General features: G+C 39.0%; 1 protein-coding gene across 16 annotated transcripts in view; it reads left to right on the top strand.

Moving 5' to 3' along the window:
* Dys (Dystrophin) overlaps positions 1 to 20502 on the top strand; it is a 152198-nt gene that overhangs the window by 98839 nt on the left and 32857 nt on the right. For all 16 annotated transcript variants that reach the window (XM_070216825.1, XM_070216826.1, XM_017151713.3 and 13 more), the window contains 4 exons: positions 9256 to 9428; positions 14166 to 14316; positions 15938 to 16061; positions 18619 to 18776. In XM_070216825.1, the coding sequence (XP_070072926.1) occupies positions 9256 to 9428; positions 14166 to 14316; positions 15938 to 16061; positions 18619 to 18776 (606 nt within the window). The remainder of the gene's footprint in view (positions 1 to 9255; positions 9429 to 14165; positions 14317 to 15937; positions 16062 to 18618; positions 18777 to 20502) is intronic.

Raw genomic sequence — 20502 nt, 5'->3', positions numbered from 1 at the left:
ATGCATGTGATATGCTTAATTATTTATTACGACTAATTTGAAAAGTCCCCAACAGATCTCGTCATCGTGTGCAAACTTTCACGTTGCTGAGCCGCTCACTAAAAAAAAACCCAGACACACTGGTTAAACAGCAGACACCATATGAGTTTCAGTTTACAGAGGTCAAAATAGGACCAAAACGAGGACTCTCGAAAGGGTAGCAGCAGAGCTGGGGGAGAATATCCGAATAAGCGAATCAGACCCAGAACAGCAAAGTTTAAGTAGTTTAAAAAGTGTCGTCGTCGCTGATGATGAGCTTACCAGGCCAACTAACTGGAGATGAATCCTCCCAGCTCCAGAGCAACCCCATCCCAGGATCCTTTACCACCCCTTTCGAGCCGACGACGAGCACACAAAGCTCGTTTAAGTTTTAATAAACAAATTAAACTTGCTGTCTGTGCAGTTTTCGGTGCTTACTTTCTGGGGGTCTACAGTGACACAAGATATTCGCAGTTTTAGAGATCAAGTGGGGTTAAACGCAACGTCAGTGGTCTTTATTTTGCATTGAAAGTTTGTGGCAAATTAGAGATTCTAATAAAATGATTTTATAACGGGTAAAAGAAATAAACCTCAAATTTCTGAAATTTTGAATCCATTTATAATTTAGTAAATAGAGTTTAAATAGTAAAATATATACAATATTTCATAATACCAATTTTTTTTTTTTCAAAACCAGAACTTACATTTTTTGTCTTTACTTTTTAAAATTGTTTAATTTGTTGAGAAAACCTTTTATATCTTTGTCATTTTCATACATTTCAATAATTCTTTTTATTCCAATTGAATTCCTCTTTATGGTCTGTGCACATTTTTAAGAGCTTGTTTAGACTTTGAGGACTTGGGCTAAAGTCGCGGGATAACATTCATTAAATCCTAATTTGCCGAGGATTACGAGCAGATACTCGCGTATGTGGGATTTTGACTCTCAGAATAGAATACCCACACAAACTCAAAGCCAAACATATGGATATGCGAAGCAATTTGCACATTTGGCCCAACGCCCACAGCAAAAATTTCTCAATTATATTTGCTTGTTTTTTTGTTCGCGTGCTGGGCTTGCGCTTTTTTATTTTGGGCAAAGTCATGTCTTGGTGGAATTTTATTATCCCGGCAAGGATGAGAAGGATGCGCCACAGTTGCGCAATTATAACGCCGCCACAGAAATTTTATTTACGTAAATTTTATTTCAATTTATTTTCCTCGCTGCCTCGGCTGCCATTTCTTGTACTTATTTTTCGCGAGTTCTTTGCATTTACTTTGCCTTTCTGTATGAATTTTAATGAACGTTTTTTTTGCAGTTGCTCGTTTGCTATGCAAAAAACCAAACTAAAACAGAAGGCATGCAATTTCTGGACTCAAATTTAGACACTTGAAATCCTCAATGCAAATGTCATTTTACTTTGCTCAGGGTACCTTCATTTCTCCATTTCTGTTGATTTCGCTACATATGCAGTTCCTTTTTTTTGTGTTTTTTTGATGCTGCGGCAAAATTCCAGTTTGCTTAGCGTTGCCAACTTGGCCAATGTGCCAACTCTGTGGAGCCCTTTGTTAGCCCTGCTAAATATTCGTTAACGTGGCGAGCAAATTTCGTTGGCAAACAGAGTTCCGTTTGGCGACCGCGCGCTTCTCTCTATAAAATTCAAATTTACATATTTGCACATCTAAATCGCAGTGAGTTTGCATTGTTTGCCAAGGCTGCAAGTTTGAAAGCCTCATTCTTCTCCAGAAGGGGAGAAATTCGAAGGCTTACGTTGTCAAAGGGAAAAATTCGCAAGAAGACCTGGGAAATTATTTAGGTCACTTTTGGCAGCCAAAAATGTTGCCAAATATTTTAGAGGATTTAATGGAGATATAAAAGATTAAATATGATTTTAATAGTGTTTTTATCCTAGCGTTAAATTGATATAAGCTTTATATAATTATGTGTATTTATATTTTTGATGCAAAGTCCCATGACCTACTATTAAAACTGAAAGTGAGGTCAAGCATTCAGTCAACATTTATAAAAATTTAAAAAAATGAAAATGCCCAAACAAATACGTATGAATTCATAATATGAATTTCATATTCTCGCTTCAAAAAATATTAATATCAAATTGTTGGGAAATTCCAAATTATTTAGTGCCATAATCTCCTCTTTCTATTAAATTAATCGTCCTTGAAGCTTTCACTAGTTAATGGGAATAAATATAAAATAAATACTATCGCAGCTGCGTTAAACATATTTCACGTTTGCCAACCGTTTCTTAATTAAAATATGTTTTAACCGGCGTTTAATTTACACACTCATTTATTCGCATATTTTTTCGGCCACTTAATAAATTGCTAACATAAATTGCGGGATTTTGCGGCAACTATTTTAAATTAATTAATAGGAGTGAAATATGCGAGCGTTTAAAAAGAAATAGCACAGAGAAAAACGTCAACTGCGGGCAATTGAAATTCGGAGCGGCAAACATGGCGTATGATTAATATGCATTTACAAAAAGGAAAAAAATATGTACGAAAACAGAAGGGAGGCAAAAGAATTTGTATTTTTTATTTATGACTGAACGTTGAACTTTCCGCTAAAGTCAGCGAGGCTCACACATAACAACTGCCACTCGGGGGATTTGGGTTAATAGCCAGTGAAGGGGGCGTGGCAAGTCGGAGGAGGCTGTGGGAAAACAATGGGCCACCTGCAACCCACAGGCCAAAAGGTGGCCGAGTGTACGTGCAAAGCTCGGGAAATAATGGCAAAAGGTTTTTGTGTCGCCGTGTTACTACACATATATATGTTTACGAATATATATATATTTCTTTTTTTTCCGCCTAGACAGGCAGAAAAACAGGAGAAACAATATGGAGATGCCGCCGCCAGGTGAGTGAACAGGTAGTGGGGCAATTGTTATGGCAGCTTAACAGTCTGACACGCACTAAGACTGCCACCGAGATGGAAATAGAAACCAAATGAAGAAACTGAGGCAAAACCCCTCTTCTCTTGACAATAAAAGACAATGACAAAGGATTCTCTGAAAAAAAGGAGAATGATCTCCCAGCAGCTGGACAGGTGTGAAATGCAAAGCGGAATTTATAAGCAATCTGGAACAAAAAGAATATTTACTATTGGATTCATTTTATTGAAAAATGTTTGCAAAACTTTCTGCTAGTTGATTTAAGCTGACACACTTTTAGGTGCTTTTTCTTTTGCAAATAAAGAGAAATAAAATGAAAAAACTCTAAAAAGGATGACAGTTGAGGGAGCAGATCCCCAAGCACATAACGAGCTGAAAAAGATGCTTTGAATACGAAATACAAAGCCTGACATAAAAAGAAACAGCAGCAATGAGCCGAAGGAGAGACAGAAACAATGAACGGTTCACAGGTCACCGAAAAAAAGAAGAGGAAAAATATTAGGGGGAAAGGGGGAAATACCTCCGGAGCTGGGAGAAAACCTGGAAAAACCCCCAAGCCGTAAACTTGAGCTGCCTACAGAGAGTCCATGGGCCAGGCAAAAAAAAAGGATTATAAGCGTAGTGTCGTTGGGGAGGAGGATAAAAAATGAGGGAGGCAAAAGGATATTTGCCTGCCTTACCTCTCTCTATGTCCAGAAGTGAATTAAAGCTGACACAGGGAACTGGCAGAAGGATTTGGCTGGGAGGAGGGTGGAAATGGAAACCAACCCCCTGCATATGTGGGTGTCTAATAATATGGTCAACAGAGGATTCACTGTACCACACTGGCCAGTAGCCGCAGAAGTTTGGTCGAGAAGAGATAGCCATGCAGCCAGAGCATTTAACTTCGGTTTCGGTTTAGACGGGTTTAGTTGTTGGTTTTGTTCTTTTCTCCTTTTCCTCGAACCCCCCTGCGTTTGCTGTCAGCAGCTTTTCGGGGAAAACAGAGAAGAGAGGAAAAACCGCCGCCGCCACATTGATTGCGCCTCGAATCCCTTTTGGCCAGGAAAAGTCCCTGGCAACCGCTTGCTAACCTGGTTTGTTACCTGATTATACACATCCTATCATGAGAGTAAGTGTATGTGTCGACTTCCAAGTCCTGTCTATTTGCCCAGTGCAGCGTAAACTCTGCAGATAAGTCAAAGCCAAGTGCAGCCAAGTTAATATTGCATGCGGATAAATTGAAGCTCATATTCCAGCTGCTCTCGCTGTAAATCTCCCCTTTTTCCTTCTTGTCCCCAGCCTTTGGCTTTATGCATTTCTGATTCCAGATTTTGCAGTCTGCATTTGATGGCTGAAGTTTTACTTGTTATACTCGGCAATCGTAAAGGCTTAGGGGTATATAATTTTTATGAAAATAAGCTGGCAGCTAACAAAAATGCAAATCTACACTTTTATAGCTTATTGAAAAATGCAAAAGATTTTATGGCAACGGTAAATAGTTGTTCTATTTATTTTATTAAAATATAATTACAACTATAGTGGGTATTGCTGCGTCGATTCCAACTCGCTTGTTTGTTTGTTGTGGCTCCTCTAAGCATCTCAGAAACTTAGTCATATTTGGACGAAACTTGCAAAAGTAAGCAAAAGCAAAGTTTTGAGGGGGATAAGTGAAAGGAAACGGGAACAAAAAATATTTTCAAATTTAAAAAGAGCGGTCGGAAAATACTTGAAAGAAACTTATGAGACATTCATGACAAATTCGCAAGGAAATCTTCATATTCATATAATAAACATACAACAAGTTTAATATATTGGACATACAATTTTTTAGCAGAATTAAGATTAAAGTAAAAGCAAATCCACAATTAATTCATAATTATTTTTTCCAATATTTTTGGATATTTTCTTGTAAAAGTGTTTAAAATTATTAATGAAATTCCAATTACTTCCATAGCCAAAATATTACTATTTAATTCGTCGGCAATATTTTAACCATTACCAACAAGCCTTTCAACTTTAAATTCCCATTTCCGCATAAAAAGGTTTAAAGAGTAATCCCTTGTCAACATTTCCTTAAATCCATCAAATTTCCATTTTCCGTTTCCAGTTGACCTGAGAACCGAGTTTCTTTCCCTCTAACCTTTTTATGAATTTATGAATTCCCCCGTAGCCGGCAAAAGAAATGTTTATAGAACATTTGCTCTGACACATCGCTCAAGACGATGATATAACAAGGAATAAACATAATCGAATAAATAAGCAACGTGGGGAGCCAAATCGAATTTCAGTCCCTCGAACTTTGCCATCCATCCAGTAACTCCAGTTTCGAGCTGAAAGGCTCAGAGTTTGGTCATAAAGGATTTACACGGATGTTAACACGCGGGCTGACTAAAATATGTAAAATGCTACAATGGCAGTTTCAACAGCAGCAGCAGCTGGATGAGGATGAGCATGAGTATGGGCCCTGTTTAAATTTGTTGTCATTTTTGTTTTCCCTCAATGGAGAATTGGGAGTGGTGAATGGGACCTGGGTTATGGCTGTCAGTAATGCTTGAACGCCCCTTGTGAGCACCACTTGACAGGTTTTCCCCCGACGGCTGTTGTTTTTCCAGGGATGAGATGGTGGAAGGTCCTGGCCCGACCAGGATGAACATTCGTCACTGGTGGGCCGACATCACTTGGTGATGTGTTTATTATGTGCCTCTAATATATTTATGAGGCGTCTTATAAACGCATTTTCATTTTATTTACATCGCCTGACGCTCGGCAAACAATCAAAACACATCCAGCAAATAACACCCGTAGGTATTTTTGGTTGCTTTAAAAAAATTTGATTTCAAATTCATGCAGACAGACGGAACTTGTGGGGTTCTTACTTATCATATGGGGGTTGGTAGGAAATGATGCGCATAATTTTCTTATGAATTTATATCGTGGAAATTATTTTGGGAAGTGTCTTGAGTGGCTCAATCAAATGAATTTCCGCAGGAAGATTTTTCGATTTTTATTAAATACTTTTAACTTGCTAAATTCCCATTTCCCGGCTCTTTAAGCGCACTCAACACAGTTTTATGACTGCTGCCATAAATTAACCCATCTAAGGCATAATTATGGGGAGAAACCCGTGGAGCAGCTTAGTTAGAGCTGCCATTCAGCGGCAGGAAGTGGGCGTGCACTTTTAACCAGCCATATCTGCCCCGTTCTTCCTCTCCAGAAGCTTTTGGTCAGGCCAAGCGGAGCATGGCATTTACTTAATTGGCGCTTTAAACTGCAAAATGCAGTCACTACATATGTATATATCTAGGGTAGCGTATGTAGTGGCATACACGTAAGCTCTTGTAGATGTATTAGTTCTGGTTATGTCGTGACTTGGCAAGGACAAGCAGCGGAAATGTGAAAAATGAGCCAACAAAAGCCCGTCGGAAAGGCAGAGCAGAGCAATAGAGTAGAGTCCTCATATAAGCTCGCATACGTGTATTTATAGCTGCTGGCATATAAAAGCCATAAGCTGCATTTGTTGGCCTGGCCCGCAGCTACGTACGAAGCATTTTGCCGTGGCTAATGGTTGTGGTCCGAACGAAAGCCCCCTTTTAACGTCCGCCTCCACGCTCATGAGCACCGAAAATGGCCGCGTTTTTATTTGCCATTAATAAACCCAAGAAGAGCCAGCAGTTTATGCAATGAAACAGCTGCCGATACCCTATAGAAAACTAGGAAAAAATAATTAAAAGGGAAAACAAATTATAAAGAATAATACAAAATTAAAACACTTTCTTTAATTTCCTATTAAAAGAAAATTTCTTTTCAAATTTCTATAATATCAGTACATTTTTAAAAATAATACCTTTAAGTTTTTATAATCATATTAGGAATAATTTAGATCTTTATCAAACCGTTAATAAAGAAATGTCTAAAAATCAAACTTAACAAAGGGAAATACTTTTAAATTAAATGAATAATATAAATCTAAATGTTTTTTCGATTCTTTAATTGAACCTAAAACAAGCTTAAACACCTGACTGAATATTTAAATAATTTTAAACAGCTAATAAATCAGGTTTAAATGAAGCTGTGGTTTATTTAACAAGTATCCTAGTGCCTAATTAGTTCATTACTCTCCTTTGGCTAAAGGACATCTAAATAACAGACTGCTGCCACAGAAACGCACATATAAAGAGGTAAGCCCCGAAGAGATGGTCGGTAAAAGTGAGAGAGAGCGAGCTATCTCCTCATGCAGGAAATTGCGGTCTTTCGTCGCACAAATTAGCGGCATTAGTTCGGGGCTGCCTGAGGTGTGGGGTTAGGCGGCTGTATAAGGCTATATGACCAGGGGGGGCGTGGCACATCGGGCATGGCTATAATGACCAGGGAATGCGTTGACTCGTGCTGCAAACGGCCGTTTTGCTGTCGCTTTTCCCCATTTTGCTGGCGGCATTTTCTCATTTTAATTGATTTAATCGGCTTTAGCGCATGTGTCGCGATCCTCCGCCTCTGTTTTCCACCCCCCAACTCCCCTTAAATCCATCACTTGCCGCTCATTAAAAATGCCTCGTGTTGCGTTGCCCCTTTCTTGTTTTTTCCCGTTTTGTTTGCCCCATTTCCGCTCTATTGACGTATAAACAATTTTTGCGCATTAATTGAATCGCCCTGTTTGTGTGTGTGCGTGCATGCGTGCTGGTGTGTGTGGATGTGTGTGACATGCATAAGCCAAATTAATTGGAGCTTCATTTCGCACACATACGACGAATTTTACGTCCTTTTTCGCTAGCTGGGATTTCTTGCCTTCCATTTTCTATTTTCTTGTTTTTGTTTACTTGCAACAAAGGCAACGAGCGTCCTAATGAAGGTTTAATTAGCAAACACACACGCAGAGACACTCACTCACTCACCGACACACACACACTTACTCATGGGGAAAGGGAAAGAGAAAGGGGAGAAAGTAGAAATGGCAGCACAGGATGGAGCCTCGAAATACCATTTCAATTATTTTATGTGCTCTGTGCCATCGCCTAATTCCAATTTTAATTAGTTTATTTGGTATATTTCGTAAGTGATTGATTGATTGATTGATTAAATTAGTTGAAATACAATTAAATAAACGCTTTAGTTTGGACAGGAAAGGGCAATCACTTTAAGCATAAATAAACAAAGTATGGTAAATAAACAAACAAGTGGGAAACTACAGTTTTCCAAATATATATATATCTTGGCTAACCAAAAAATAGTTTGGAAACAAAACTAAATCCACAACCGAAACAAAAACGAGAAACCAAAACGGCTAACATTTTTAAGCCCTTTTTTGTGTCCCTGGGACAAAAATACCAACTGACATGCGACAGGCTGTGGGAAAATGGGAAAAACCCAGAGTGTATGACAGGTTAAGAGGAGAGGTGGGGTGAAAATAACAACCGGGACAGCTGCGGTTAATAATTGGCCAGGTGGAGAGCTTCTTCATACTTGTCAGTTGCGCTTTGCTTCTCATATTTCGCTTTAAAAATGAAAAACCCTTTTTATACCCTTGCAGAGGGTATTATGATTTCAGTCAGAAGTTTGCAACGCAGTGAAGGAGACGTTTCCGACCCCATAAAGTATATATATTCTTGATCAGCATCACAAGACGAGTCGATCTAGCCATGTCCGTCTGTCCGTCCGTCTGTCCGTCCGTCTGTCCGTCTGTCCGTCTGTCCGTCTGTCTGTTTCTACGCAAACTAGTCTCTCAGTTTTTGAGCTATCGGGACGAAACTTTCGCAAAAGTCTTCTTTCTATTGCAGGTAGTATATATGTCGGAGCCGACCGGATCGGACAACTATAGCTTATAGCTCCCATAGGAAGGATCGGAAGAAAAAAACTTTAAAAAATTCTAGCTTCGGTGTTTTTTGAAATATTACCTTCAACTTTTGGGGATGTTATTTTTTTAATATTTCTGACTTTCGAATTATTTATTTAAAAAATCGGACTACTATATCATATAGCTGCCATAGGAACGATCGGAAAATTAATGGAAAAGTAATAGGAAATAAATTCTAGCTTCTTTGATTTTTATTGTATTATCTTCTACTCTAGGATATGACTCTTTTTAAATATTTCCGAATTTCAATTTTAATTTGATCAAAATCGGACGACTATATCATATAGCTGCCATAGGAACGATCGGAAAATTAATGAGAAATATTAGAAAATTGAACATTTTTGCGATTTGTTAATTAATAGGAATGATCTGCAAGGGTATATAAGCTTCGGCTGGCCGAAGCTAGCTTCCTTTCTTGTTTAAAGTTGAATCCACACATATTTATTAGCAAAGCCCCCTTCTCATGCTCTACTTGTTTTTTGCTCTTTGTAGGACCTACAATCGGAAATTGAAACCCATCGCGTGGTTTACGATCGTCTCGATGGAACAGGCCGCAAACTTTTGGGTTCGCTCACCTCGCAAGAGGATGCGGTTATGCTGCAGCGTCGCCTCGATGAAATGAATCAACGTTGGAATAATTTAAAATCGAAAAGTATTGCAATCAGGTAAGTGCTTTTGACTTCTTGTTTTCCCATAGCCAACCTCGATTTTATTTTTCCTCTTCCCGTTACTACTGAATTCAGTTGTTTGTCCGGGGTGGGTGGGTAAAAAAACACAGAATTTCTGTTGGTTGGTTCTCCTTTTTATTTTGTTGTTGTTGTTGTTCTTGTTGTCGGTCTGCCATGTTTATGTTCGTGGGTTCAGGAGGAGGAAAGGATGCTTGAAAACCTGCTGAATAGAATTAAAGTAGCTCCATGCAGTTTTTGGCTTCAGTGTTTAAATGGGCATAAAGTCGAGAGGCTAGGAAATTGCCCCGGGGACTTGTTAAACCGCCAGCAGGGCTTATGATGAATGAAGCCGAATCTAAGTCAGATTGCAGAGCTACAAAAAAAAAGGAAATACAAGACTTATCCCTTAACTGCTTTAAGTGTTAATTAAACCGCGTTAAGCTGTGCACAAAAAGAGCAATGCAGTGCAGCGACATTGTTTAACAAGTTGAAAACAAGCCATTCCCCCCATTGCCACGCGGGTTAAGCAACTTTGTGCTGATGAAAATGGGAAAACAACGCACTATGGGGCATTTGACCACTTTTGTTGGCCGAAATTAATAACTCGGTCATTTCAAAAGATATTGACTTGAAACTTTACCAGTCGCCATTTCTTATCCCCCCGCATATTATATATGATAATCATCCGGATCGGAAAACTATATCATATAGCTGCCATAGAAACGATCAAATTAACTTCGCTGTTTTTGGAGATAAATGCACATAACTTTAGAATTAGCAATTATGTAAGTTTTTAAAACAATATTAACAGTTTTGTACAAATCGGACGAATATATCCTAAAGTTCTCAAAAAAAAGAGGCAAAGGAAAGAATTTACTTTACATTTGTACGACTTTTTGTTCAAGTTGTAGCGAAACTTTCGTTTTAAAGCCGCTAAAGTCCACTTAAGTTAGTCAATTACAAAGCTAAGTATTTCTACTATATTTTGATAATAATTTAAAGTCACGAAAGTCCTTACTTCCTTAGCCACCAGTGCAAACGATAGGAGTTTGTGAAATTTGAGGTTATGGTCTAAAAAATTAAATTACAGAAAAAGTGGCAATAAGTGGCGATTCTGACCATATACATTTTAACAACAATTAAATAATCTACAAATCCCAATAGGGTCCAGAAGTGGACTCCGCTGGACTCACTTTGTTGCTCCATTTGAAAATTAGTTTTCTTACAAAAATGTACTTGTTAGACCACTCCCTTTATCACTCATTTGTAAGAAAAAACCGTCTAATTTTTGTCGTCGAACCACACAAATACTAAGTACATAGCATAATCCTTTAAATCCAATCCAAAAAGTTTACTTAGATTGCTTAAAAACTCAAATTTAAAGCACTTTAAAACTGCAAGTAAAAAGTCGAAATAATAAAAGTCGATATTTGCATATCAAACAGCTGATTTAACAGCTCCTACCTTAACAGAGGCGACCTCTATCGGATTTCTGTAAACGTAACATTGTTAAATGGTCTTTTGTTAACACATCCTCAAACAACATTTTTTGTTTTAACGACTTTTAAAAAATGGGTTTTGGCCAACCAAAGTGGTCAAATGCCCCATAGTGCAACGGCCGGAAAAGCGAGGAGATGAAAAGCGTGGAGGGTGCAGAAGGGGGCGACACTTTACGGCTGACAAAGCCGCGAGCCGAACGAAAATCAATATTAAAAGCGAAACGCGTGAAAAGTGATGAAAGATGGAGGAGGTGAGTGAAGGGCCGAAGAGCCGAGGTCCTTGGTCCATGGACACTGTGTCATCGTCGAAATCGTATGCAAACACTGCCCCAGTATATCCTTCGTCCTCCTGTCCACCTTTTTTGTTTCGCTTTTATTTTGTCCTTTTTTGTCTTTGTAATTTCCCCATTTCATAAATAAAAGCTTGGCTAGAGCACACAAATATTGGACGCTTGTTGATATTGATGCTCCCCCGATGATGAAAGTCGTCGGGCTGCATGATGTTTACAATGGGGTCGCAGTGGGTCGAAAAAAGCTGACCAAAATGAATAATGATGATGATGGTGACACGCAGAAATTCGATGAACGAGGAGCCGGCGAGATCGCATAATGAATATAAATGGCAATTATCCAATGACCAAGACAACACAACACGGCGAATACGTAACGTGGCGCCCAAAAAAGTAGGCAACGTAGAGATGTCAAGATTTTTGGTTTAACTATTAGATTTTAAAAATTAACTTTATGAAAGATATGAGTAATGAAAATAAAACCAAGAAATAATCCAGTATACTTTTTCACAATCAATATTTTATTAGTTTTTGAGCTCCTTAGACCAGTACAAAATTTTGGAGCTTTTATTAATATGAGCTGGGATTTCTAAATATTATATACTTTTCTTTAAATATTTACACAAATATTTTCCCAATAACATTTTTAAATTTATCTTAAAATATCTAAACAAATATTTTCCAACAACTTTTTAAAAAAATATTTAAATATTTATAATTTTAAATCTTAAAAAAAAGTCACTTATTTAAATGTAGTAAATTAAATTGGTTATATATTCCTACACTCTTTTTCTTGATTAGCCTTGCTTAGCACGTTGCTCAAATGTTTTTCAATTAAAGGCAGCAGACAAGATGACGAATGACACCTCGAAGAGTGGCCACTTCGCCCATCCTCTCCTTCGTCTTCGCCCGACTGTAAGCCGTCATTATTCTGACGTTCTGTCACATTTCCGAGCGGCAAACTTGAGCCACTTCCTTTGTTGTTTGGCTTGGTTTCCGCCCCGCTGTCTGGACTCGTTGTTTGCGCTGAGGATTTGTTGGCTTATAAATTCCTACGAAATATTTTGGACAGCACTTGAAAAGTTTCACCGTAGCCGCCATTTCTCAGTCGCTCCTCCCTCATCGCCCTCCCACTTTTCTATTTGATTTTGGCCATTGTTCGCTGTTCGTTTGTATTAGCCGCGGCACTTTTTGGCTTTGGGTCATTTTATGTGCAAAGTTTCGCTGGCTCTTTGAACTGTGCAAACTTTTTGCGTGCGGCATCTCTACAGGTGTTCTAGATTTGGTTTATTCCCCCTTTATATTCTCGCTGATTGCTGTTTGGGATCCCCTCCCCGTATGAGTGTTTGTCGGTGTGTGCATAAGATTGATGAACCCGTATCTTTTCTATGGATTCGCTTTCTCTTTAAGTTCGTTTTGGCGGGTTAAAAAATGATTTAATCGAGGATTTTCCCATGACCAGATTGCTATAGAGTTGATGGATACGAGGGAATGAGTGTGATCAATCAATATGGTTATGAAAACCGATTGAAAAGGAGAAGAATAAAAAAAATTGGTATTCTGTGGAATTTTTTAATGGTGAAAATTGCTTAAGTCATAAAAATCAATCAAATTGCAAATATAAATGGGGAAAAGGCTTGTATTCTTTTTTGTTTTGATTCTTATTGTTTTTCCATAGCCTGTTAGCCTTTAATAACTTTCACCCATATCAATTTCCCAAGCAATTTGTCTGTCCCACATCAATAATTGTCTGAAGCCCGGTCCGAAATGAAATCCAAAGTGAGAAAACAACAAAGAGGCTGAAATTTGAGGAAAAATCCCCAAGTTTTGTTCGTCTCAAGTTATTTCCTTTTATTATTTGCATGACGAAAAGCGAAAGTGTGCGGAAAGCGGCAAACGGCGAGGAAAAGCCAAAGGAAGGGGCGTTCCGCTCCAGACGAGAAGATGAGAGGTGCTAGAGCCAAGCCTTAATTATAAGCAAAACCAGAGCAGGAATAATAAAAGAATGAAATGAGCACGCCAAAGGAATTCGCCAAAGATAAACAGACAAAGGGACACGGCCGGAAACTGCAAGCGGAGATGGGAGAGAATCGCTAGAGAATCGCCAGAGAAAGAGGGGAGAAATGAGATGACAATGAGGCTGTGACTATTGTTATTACCGGGTCGCGGGGCTAGAGATTTTTCAGATTTTTTCCCGTGTTATTTCTTGCTCCCTTTCTTCCCCCTCAGCGGCATCACAATGCTCCCCAAAAATATGCCAGGACGAAATAAAATGTGAATAAAATGTCATGGCATTTCACAATTACAGCGACAGCTGAAATTTAGCATAGACCAGTAGTCCCATTTGAGTCCTGTGTCTGTGTGTCTGAGTCTGTGCCCCTGCCCCTGGGTCCTCGGCCAAATGCCAAAACAGGACACTTTAATAGACCTCACTTAAGGAGGAAATTTGTGGGGCACGAGCAGAAGCAGGACGACACGAAGAAGACGAGAAGTGCCGGAAGGCGGGCGGAAACTCAAGGAAATAGACAAATTGTCGCTGACATTTTGTGGGTGCAATCAGCACAGATGCTTCCTCCTCGCCTGCTCTAAAGTGCAAATTAAATTTAATATTATTACAGCACTTTTTCGAGGGCACTGAGAGAAAGAATATTTTCAAAGCAGAAAATTAAGGAAATAGGCAAATAAGAAAATGGTACTGGGGGAATTAAAGGATAAAAGTGAATATTTATAGGAATTTTGTAGAAAAGGCGAAATATTTTTCACAGTTTCTAGATTCAAAAAAAATCTTCTTTGTTGTACTTCTAAAAAGAGATTTAATTTTTTAAATATTTTTTTTAAAAAGTTTACTGCATTTTATATTATTTTTTTGGAATATAAATGTATCTTATTTCTCTAGCTCATCTTACTACGCAATCTAACCGTCGTTTTCCCTTGTTTTCCTGCAGGAATCGCCTGGAGTCCAATTCGGAGCACTGGAACGCCCTGCTCCTGTCGCTCCGCGAACTGACCGAGTGGGTTATCCGCAAGGACACCGAACTGAGCACTTTGGGCCTGGGACCCGTTCGAGGCGATGCCGCTAGTCTGCAGAAACAGTTGGTAAGTCCAAGTCCTGGGGATGGGTCACAAGACCTTTTTCCATTTACCACTTTTTTTTTGTCAGCGACCCAATTTTATGCCATGTTCTTTTTTTGTGCCTCAAACTCCCCTGGGGCGGCACCTCAATTTGTTTGTTCGCTTGGCCAACTAATTGTGTGGAAGTTTTGTGAAGTCTGCGTGGTCTCTTGACCCGTTTTCAGGTCCCCGGGTTTAATGATGCCAAAAGTGACTTGGCTAGGTGCCACTTTGCATTTTCGGTCCCATTACTTCAAGTTCTTAATTAAATAATAACCGGTAAAGACTTAAAGTCGATTTAAACCATGAACATGCTTATTAGAGCATGCATACAAATTTCAGCTGATCTAGGAATGAGAATTCCAAACAGTTGAGCTCCGAAACAATGCAATCATTTTGCAATATACACATATACACATACATTGTGATTTGAATCTGCTGAAGCGCAATGAGCAATTGTTTGCAACCTTAATCTGTTTGATATTTAGTATTAAGCATTTAGTTACTGCAAAACGTAGATTCATGTGTTTAAATAATTATTTTACAGACTAGTTGTCTGCAAAACATCAAAATCAGGTACACTTAATAAAACAAACTAATCCAGTTTCTAATTCTAAATAATTGTACATTTAAAGCTTAACTTTGATTAAAGCCAAAGGTTTACGGAAATATGTTTTTCATTGCCTGCGTAAAATCACATAAATTTCTGTGTTGGGGCCCCCTTATCAATGTATTTAATGGCCTGCAATAGAAACCCGCTTTTAGTTGGGATTTTCGGCTAAGTAGCCACAAGACCTCGTTTCGAGTGGATTCAACTTGACCGAATTGCGTATTCGACCTCGCCCACAATTGGGTTTGGAATTCTTAAATAATTGTTAAATGATGCTTGTTATGTCAAAAACATGGACACACTCGCACATTTCCACACATCCTGCATCCTCGCATGGGGTTCGAAATCACTTAGGAACCTGCCTGAAAAGGGGAAGAAAAGAAAATGGGGAAAAAAGTAAGGAAGTGGAAGTGAAAGGAGCCAAGCAGGCCACTCTCCGAATGGGGAAACACTGTCTAACACAGCATGAGGCACTTGAATTTCACTTGCCCCCACTTAGAGCCCCCTCCCCTTTTCCCCCCTTTGCAAGGAATAAGAAAGCGGAGAAGCAGCTGGAAAAAAATGAGTCAACTTTCACCCCGCCGAGATGAGAGAGAAGGGGCATCAGCAGGGGGCACTGTATAAATCTATTGCCTGCCACTAAGTTACGGTCTGCCGAACATTTACATTTCGGCTTGAAGATTTTATTTGCCAGCGAAGAACGAAGGATTTCCAGCCCAGCCAAAGGCCACAAAAGTCCGGGTCGAGCAGCCCTCTGTCCAGAGTTTTATATTGTTGCATTTTGTTATTCCCCAACTAAATGCATTAAACACGAGAATTTATTGCCCCGAGCTGCAGAGGATGCCATTCCGTTGATAGTTTATGGGCCTTGACCACTTCAACTATATTTTTCCAAAGGGCCGGCACAAATATTCCCCAAAAAAAACCTAAATATATATTTATTTTAGTGGAGTTTCATTCATTCATGTATTGCATTCACTGCCGTTCCACTTGCAGGACGATCATAAAGCCTTTCGCCGCCAATTGGAGGATAAGCGGCCAATTGTCGAGAGCAATTTAACGAGCGGTCGTCAGTACATCGCCAACGAAGCAGCCGTCTCGGATACCAGCGATACGGAGGGTAAGTTTTATGACCCAGCACACTAAAAAGTCGCCCACTAAACTGCCCATTACGGGGACCACAAAAAGGTTTTCCATGAATCTCGTCAAGTGCTCTTGTGGCGCAGAACTGAAATTGGATTTGTTAGGGTCGGTGGATAGAATCATGATCTATAAACTGCGCGAGGAATAATAGACAATCTGATAGTAATGGGATAGTTATGGGGTTCGTTGACAGGTCCTTTCGAAGAGGTCTGGTTATTGAAGTGTGAAGATCATATGATGAATAGGGTAAACTTGGCAATACCATTTAGTATTATACTATTTACTATAAATAAGATAAAAAGGAAAAAATCCATAAATTTATAAATTAATTCGATTTTGTTTAATTTAAAATATAATTTAAAACATATTGCAAAAAAAATTAATTATTTCCAATATCCTTAAAATTGCCAAATATTTTTAGTTTAAAATAAAATGTATTTTAATAATCTAACACTTTCTAAAATGCTAAACTGCTTACAGCCTCAATAATTCATCGATTCATTAAACATTTAGCACGAATCCACCTTGAATTTTGTATTCGAATCTTATTTCATATTAAATGAATTCAGCAAAAACGCACTTCTTCTTATCCTTTTGCCTTTTCCGCCCCACATTACATTCCCTAGAGCATTTCACAATTGATTGAACTTTCTGTCGAATATCTCTCACGAATCAACGAAAAACTAACATGTAAGAATTTGCTTTAACTATTTTACAAAAGCTTAGCAAGCTCAAAAACCACACTCACACGCATACAAATCCAAGGATAGTTCTTCGGGACGTGAGCGCCTAAAAGAGGCAACTGTTGTGGGGCAACCGGAGAATTGCCAATTGATTTTGCACCACCACACGTACCTCCTGTACCCCCCGAACCCCCTCCGTGCGTCCCTGAAACCTCAGGTCCTGGCTTTAGTTCTCATCGTAGTTTCTGTTCCCTTTTTTTTAGACTGTAGTTAACAATTTAGCAAATGGCTGTGTGGCTTTGGCTCGCTCGGTGGGAGAGGTTAGAGCCTGGCTGGGGATTTGTTTTCGATTTTTTGTGGCATCAGGGGGGTGTGGCAGATGGGAAGGCGTCAGGGATAATTGCGACCAGAGCAATTAGAGCGATTAGTACGCTATTAGTGCCAGCCATCAGCTGTGGGAGAGATTTGGCCGCACCGTCCTCTTTTGGCCTTTGATTTTAGCCATTCTGATGTTTATTTTGTGGTCCGCCAGTCGAATTCGGCGAGTGGGCCAAAATACCACTCGCAAATGAATTTTAATGATTATTGAAATTAAAAACTAAGCAGCTAGACTTAGAGCTCTTATTTAAATGGGGGTTGATTGTCGAAAATTAGTTTGTATTAAATAATTAAATAATACCAAAATCTGCCCTAAATCTAAGAAAATATATATTTTTTAAGAAATTTGATTTTATTTCAATATATATTTTTAACCAATATTTTTTAATATATATTTACATACCAACTTTTATGCAAGCTCTTTCTATGAAGTCAAAATTGAAAGAGAAAAGTTTCGTCCTGAAAAGGCAGTGAAGCGAGCAAAAAGCAGAAAACATCCAAAGCGATAGACTCAATCTTTAAATTGAATTTGAATATTACGAGGAAAGTTCGATGGAGCCGGGGAAAGTATTCAACTCTCGATATTTGCTTAGCATCACATTACCAGCTGTCCAACCTCTCCTCTTTGGCCATAAAAGTTGTGCTCGCTGTCTCCGCTCCGTCCGTGCATTAAATTAAATTCGGATTTAGCCAACTTTGAGTTAGCTGCCTTGGCTGGTGGCCCTGTTGCCTTACTTTTTTGTGTGACTGTGTTGGCTTGGCTATAAAGCAGCAGCAGCTGCCACTCGACTGTCAGTCAGTCAGTCTGTCCGTACGTCCGTCCGTGGGTCTCCTATTGCATTTCCCTCCGCCACAAGAGCGCGTCAGTTTGTCTTTCAAATTTCCTGACACTTTTCCTTTTCGATTTTCCCTCTGCCAACTGGCTTTGGCTTTCATCTTTCATTGTTGTGGAAGGAAATAGCCAAAGTTGAGCTGCTCTCTGCTGGTTTTGCGGTCTCATCGAAGCTAATCGATGGCTTAAAGACATCGATATACATTGAATTTGACTCGAAACTTTGGCTTTAACTGGTGCCGTTTGGCCGTCCAGCTAATTGATTCCCCAGTCGACTCAAATTTGAGTTTCTCTTTGTTTTCACTTAGCATTGAGCTCGGCTTTTCCCCCAAGAGCTTACCTGTCCGAGAGATTATTTTATTGCAAATTTAATCGCACAACCTGCAATCAGCATAATCAAAGATGCCCGAGATGGAACACTAAGAGCCATAATATCATCTCTAATTCATAAACTCCCGTACGTGCCGGTAGCTGTAGGAATATCTGTGGGAAAACAGGGGAATACTCCTCAATTTAATGGCAGCGCAATTGTCTTTTTGCGTCAGAACTTTGTCTTTGTCTTTGACTTGATTTTCATAAATTTCCCAACGTTCATTTTTCCCTATCATAATCTTTTGCCTTCCTTTTCTTATTTCCCCTAGCCAACCATGATTCCGACTCGCGTTACATGTCCGCCGAGGAGCAGAGCCGTGAGCTAACACGCAGCATCCGGCGGGAGGTGGGAAAACTTTCCGAGCAGTGGAACAATCTAATCGATAGATCTGACAATTGGAAGCACCGCCTGGATGAGTACATGACGGTAAGTCGAGATTTGAGATTCGTTATTCGTTATTCGTAGCTTGCAACTTTTGCCTCTCATTTCCTTGGTGACATTTTCATAATTTGAGTGGGGCTTATGGAAATTTGAACTCGAACTTGCGCGTAATTTTGCCCTCTTACAACTGCTCGTTAAGTGTTCTTTCTTTGGTGTTCAGAAAAAAAAGGGAATGGGAATTGGATATTTCAAGAGGAAATCGAATTTAGTTTGTTTTTGCGAAAAAAGTTTAACTTATGGCATAACTACTTGGTTGAACTCACAATTTATCTGGCATTTCTCCTGACAAAAATACTTTATTCAATTACATTTGCTGCGTCCGCAACGAAAAAGTTTACTCCTGCTTCCAAAACATTTTGTCCCTTTTTGTTTCGCATTTATTTTTTGGGGCTAATAAATGCAAGTGTGTTTTTTATGACGCCTGTCGTTGGGGTTTCAGTCTGTCAGAGAACAACAACATAATATATTCCACCGCAAGGGCATGAATGTGTTGGAGGTTTGAAAGGAGGCTGCTGCCGTCGTCGTTACTCATACGCACCGTAAATTTGATGCAACAATGTTTGATCGCATAAAAATGTCACACAGACTGTGCAAACAATGGCCACAACATGTGGGGCACACCAAACCCAATCCCCGTTTCGGAGCAAAAACAACTCGTTGAGAGGGAACAAAATGTATAAAATATCAAAGCGCATAAAGTGCACATATTGTATGCGATACTCGTCCGGTTTTTGTGTGTGTTTTGTAGGTGGCATACTACCAGTCGAGCGAAAATCAATGCGGCCGAGTGAACGACCATCGGGAAAACAATATCGGGGAAAAACAAGGCACAACCAAAAGGCAATACTCATAAAAATCTAGATATCCTGTTCTCAAAACGGCAGAAAGAAAGCCAATAAAAATCTAGACAGTCAGTATTAAAGTTTTCTAAGTTCGGCTAAGGAAAGTTAATCTAAACTAAACAATCAGTGTAAACAATGCCTTATTTTATCCTATTTGTTGCTCTAAATCCCGTTTTGAGTATTATAAATTTCCTATTTGGCACACTTGTTTTTCTACAGACAAATTTTACTTTGGGGAGCAGTTTCATATTATATTGGGTCAAACTTGATGGTGAAAATTGTATATTTTCCCCTTTTTCAGTGAAATGAAAAATCAAAACGAAATGTTGACCCAATTGATGGCTCCAAATATTTATATATAAATTGTATGGTGTTTGCGGCTTCGTTATGATAAATCAAATAAATTTCCAAATATTTGTTATCCGGCGATAGTTGTCCACTTTGACTAAAACAGTTTAAACGCATTTTTAAAACGAGTTTGCCGCCGCTCTCTCTATTAAATGATCCCTGATAAATTCGTTTTCCGACCCAGTCAACTCCCAACCAATTGAATCAGCAGCGGAAATCGCTGTGAAAATAATCTCTCAAAGCCACTCGACACCCCGAAAAAATGCAGACTCCTCGAAAGTGCTTAACATTTATTTTGCATTTCATATTTTTTTTCGACTGGCATAAAAATCAAGTTAAAGCGGCTGAAAAAAATTGACTGCCTACCTGTAAAAGTTGGTTAACTATTTTGGCGATACCTTTTAGCCGCCTTACGTAACAATTTTTTTTTTTTTTGTTTTATGAATTCCATGGTCAAACGAGAAAAAAACTGATAGGAGAAACTTGAACAAAATTAACAATGTGAAAAAAACTGCGATGGG

This window comes from Drosophila takahashii, chromosome 3R, assembly GCF_030179915.1.
Source record: "Drosophila takahashii strain IR98-3 E-12201 chromosome 3R, DtakHiC1v2, whole genome shotgun sequence".
NCBI lineage: Eukaryota > Metazoa > Arthropoda > Insecta > Diptera > Drosophilidae > Drosophila > Drosophila takahashii.
Note: the sequence above shows the minus strand (reverse complement) of the source record. Positions and strands in the feature narration are given on the sequence as shown.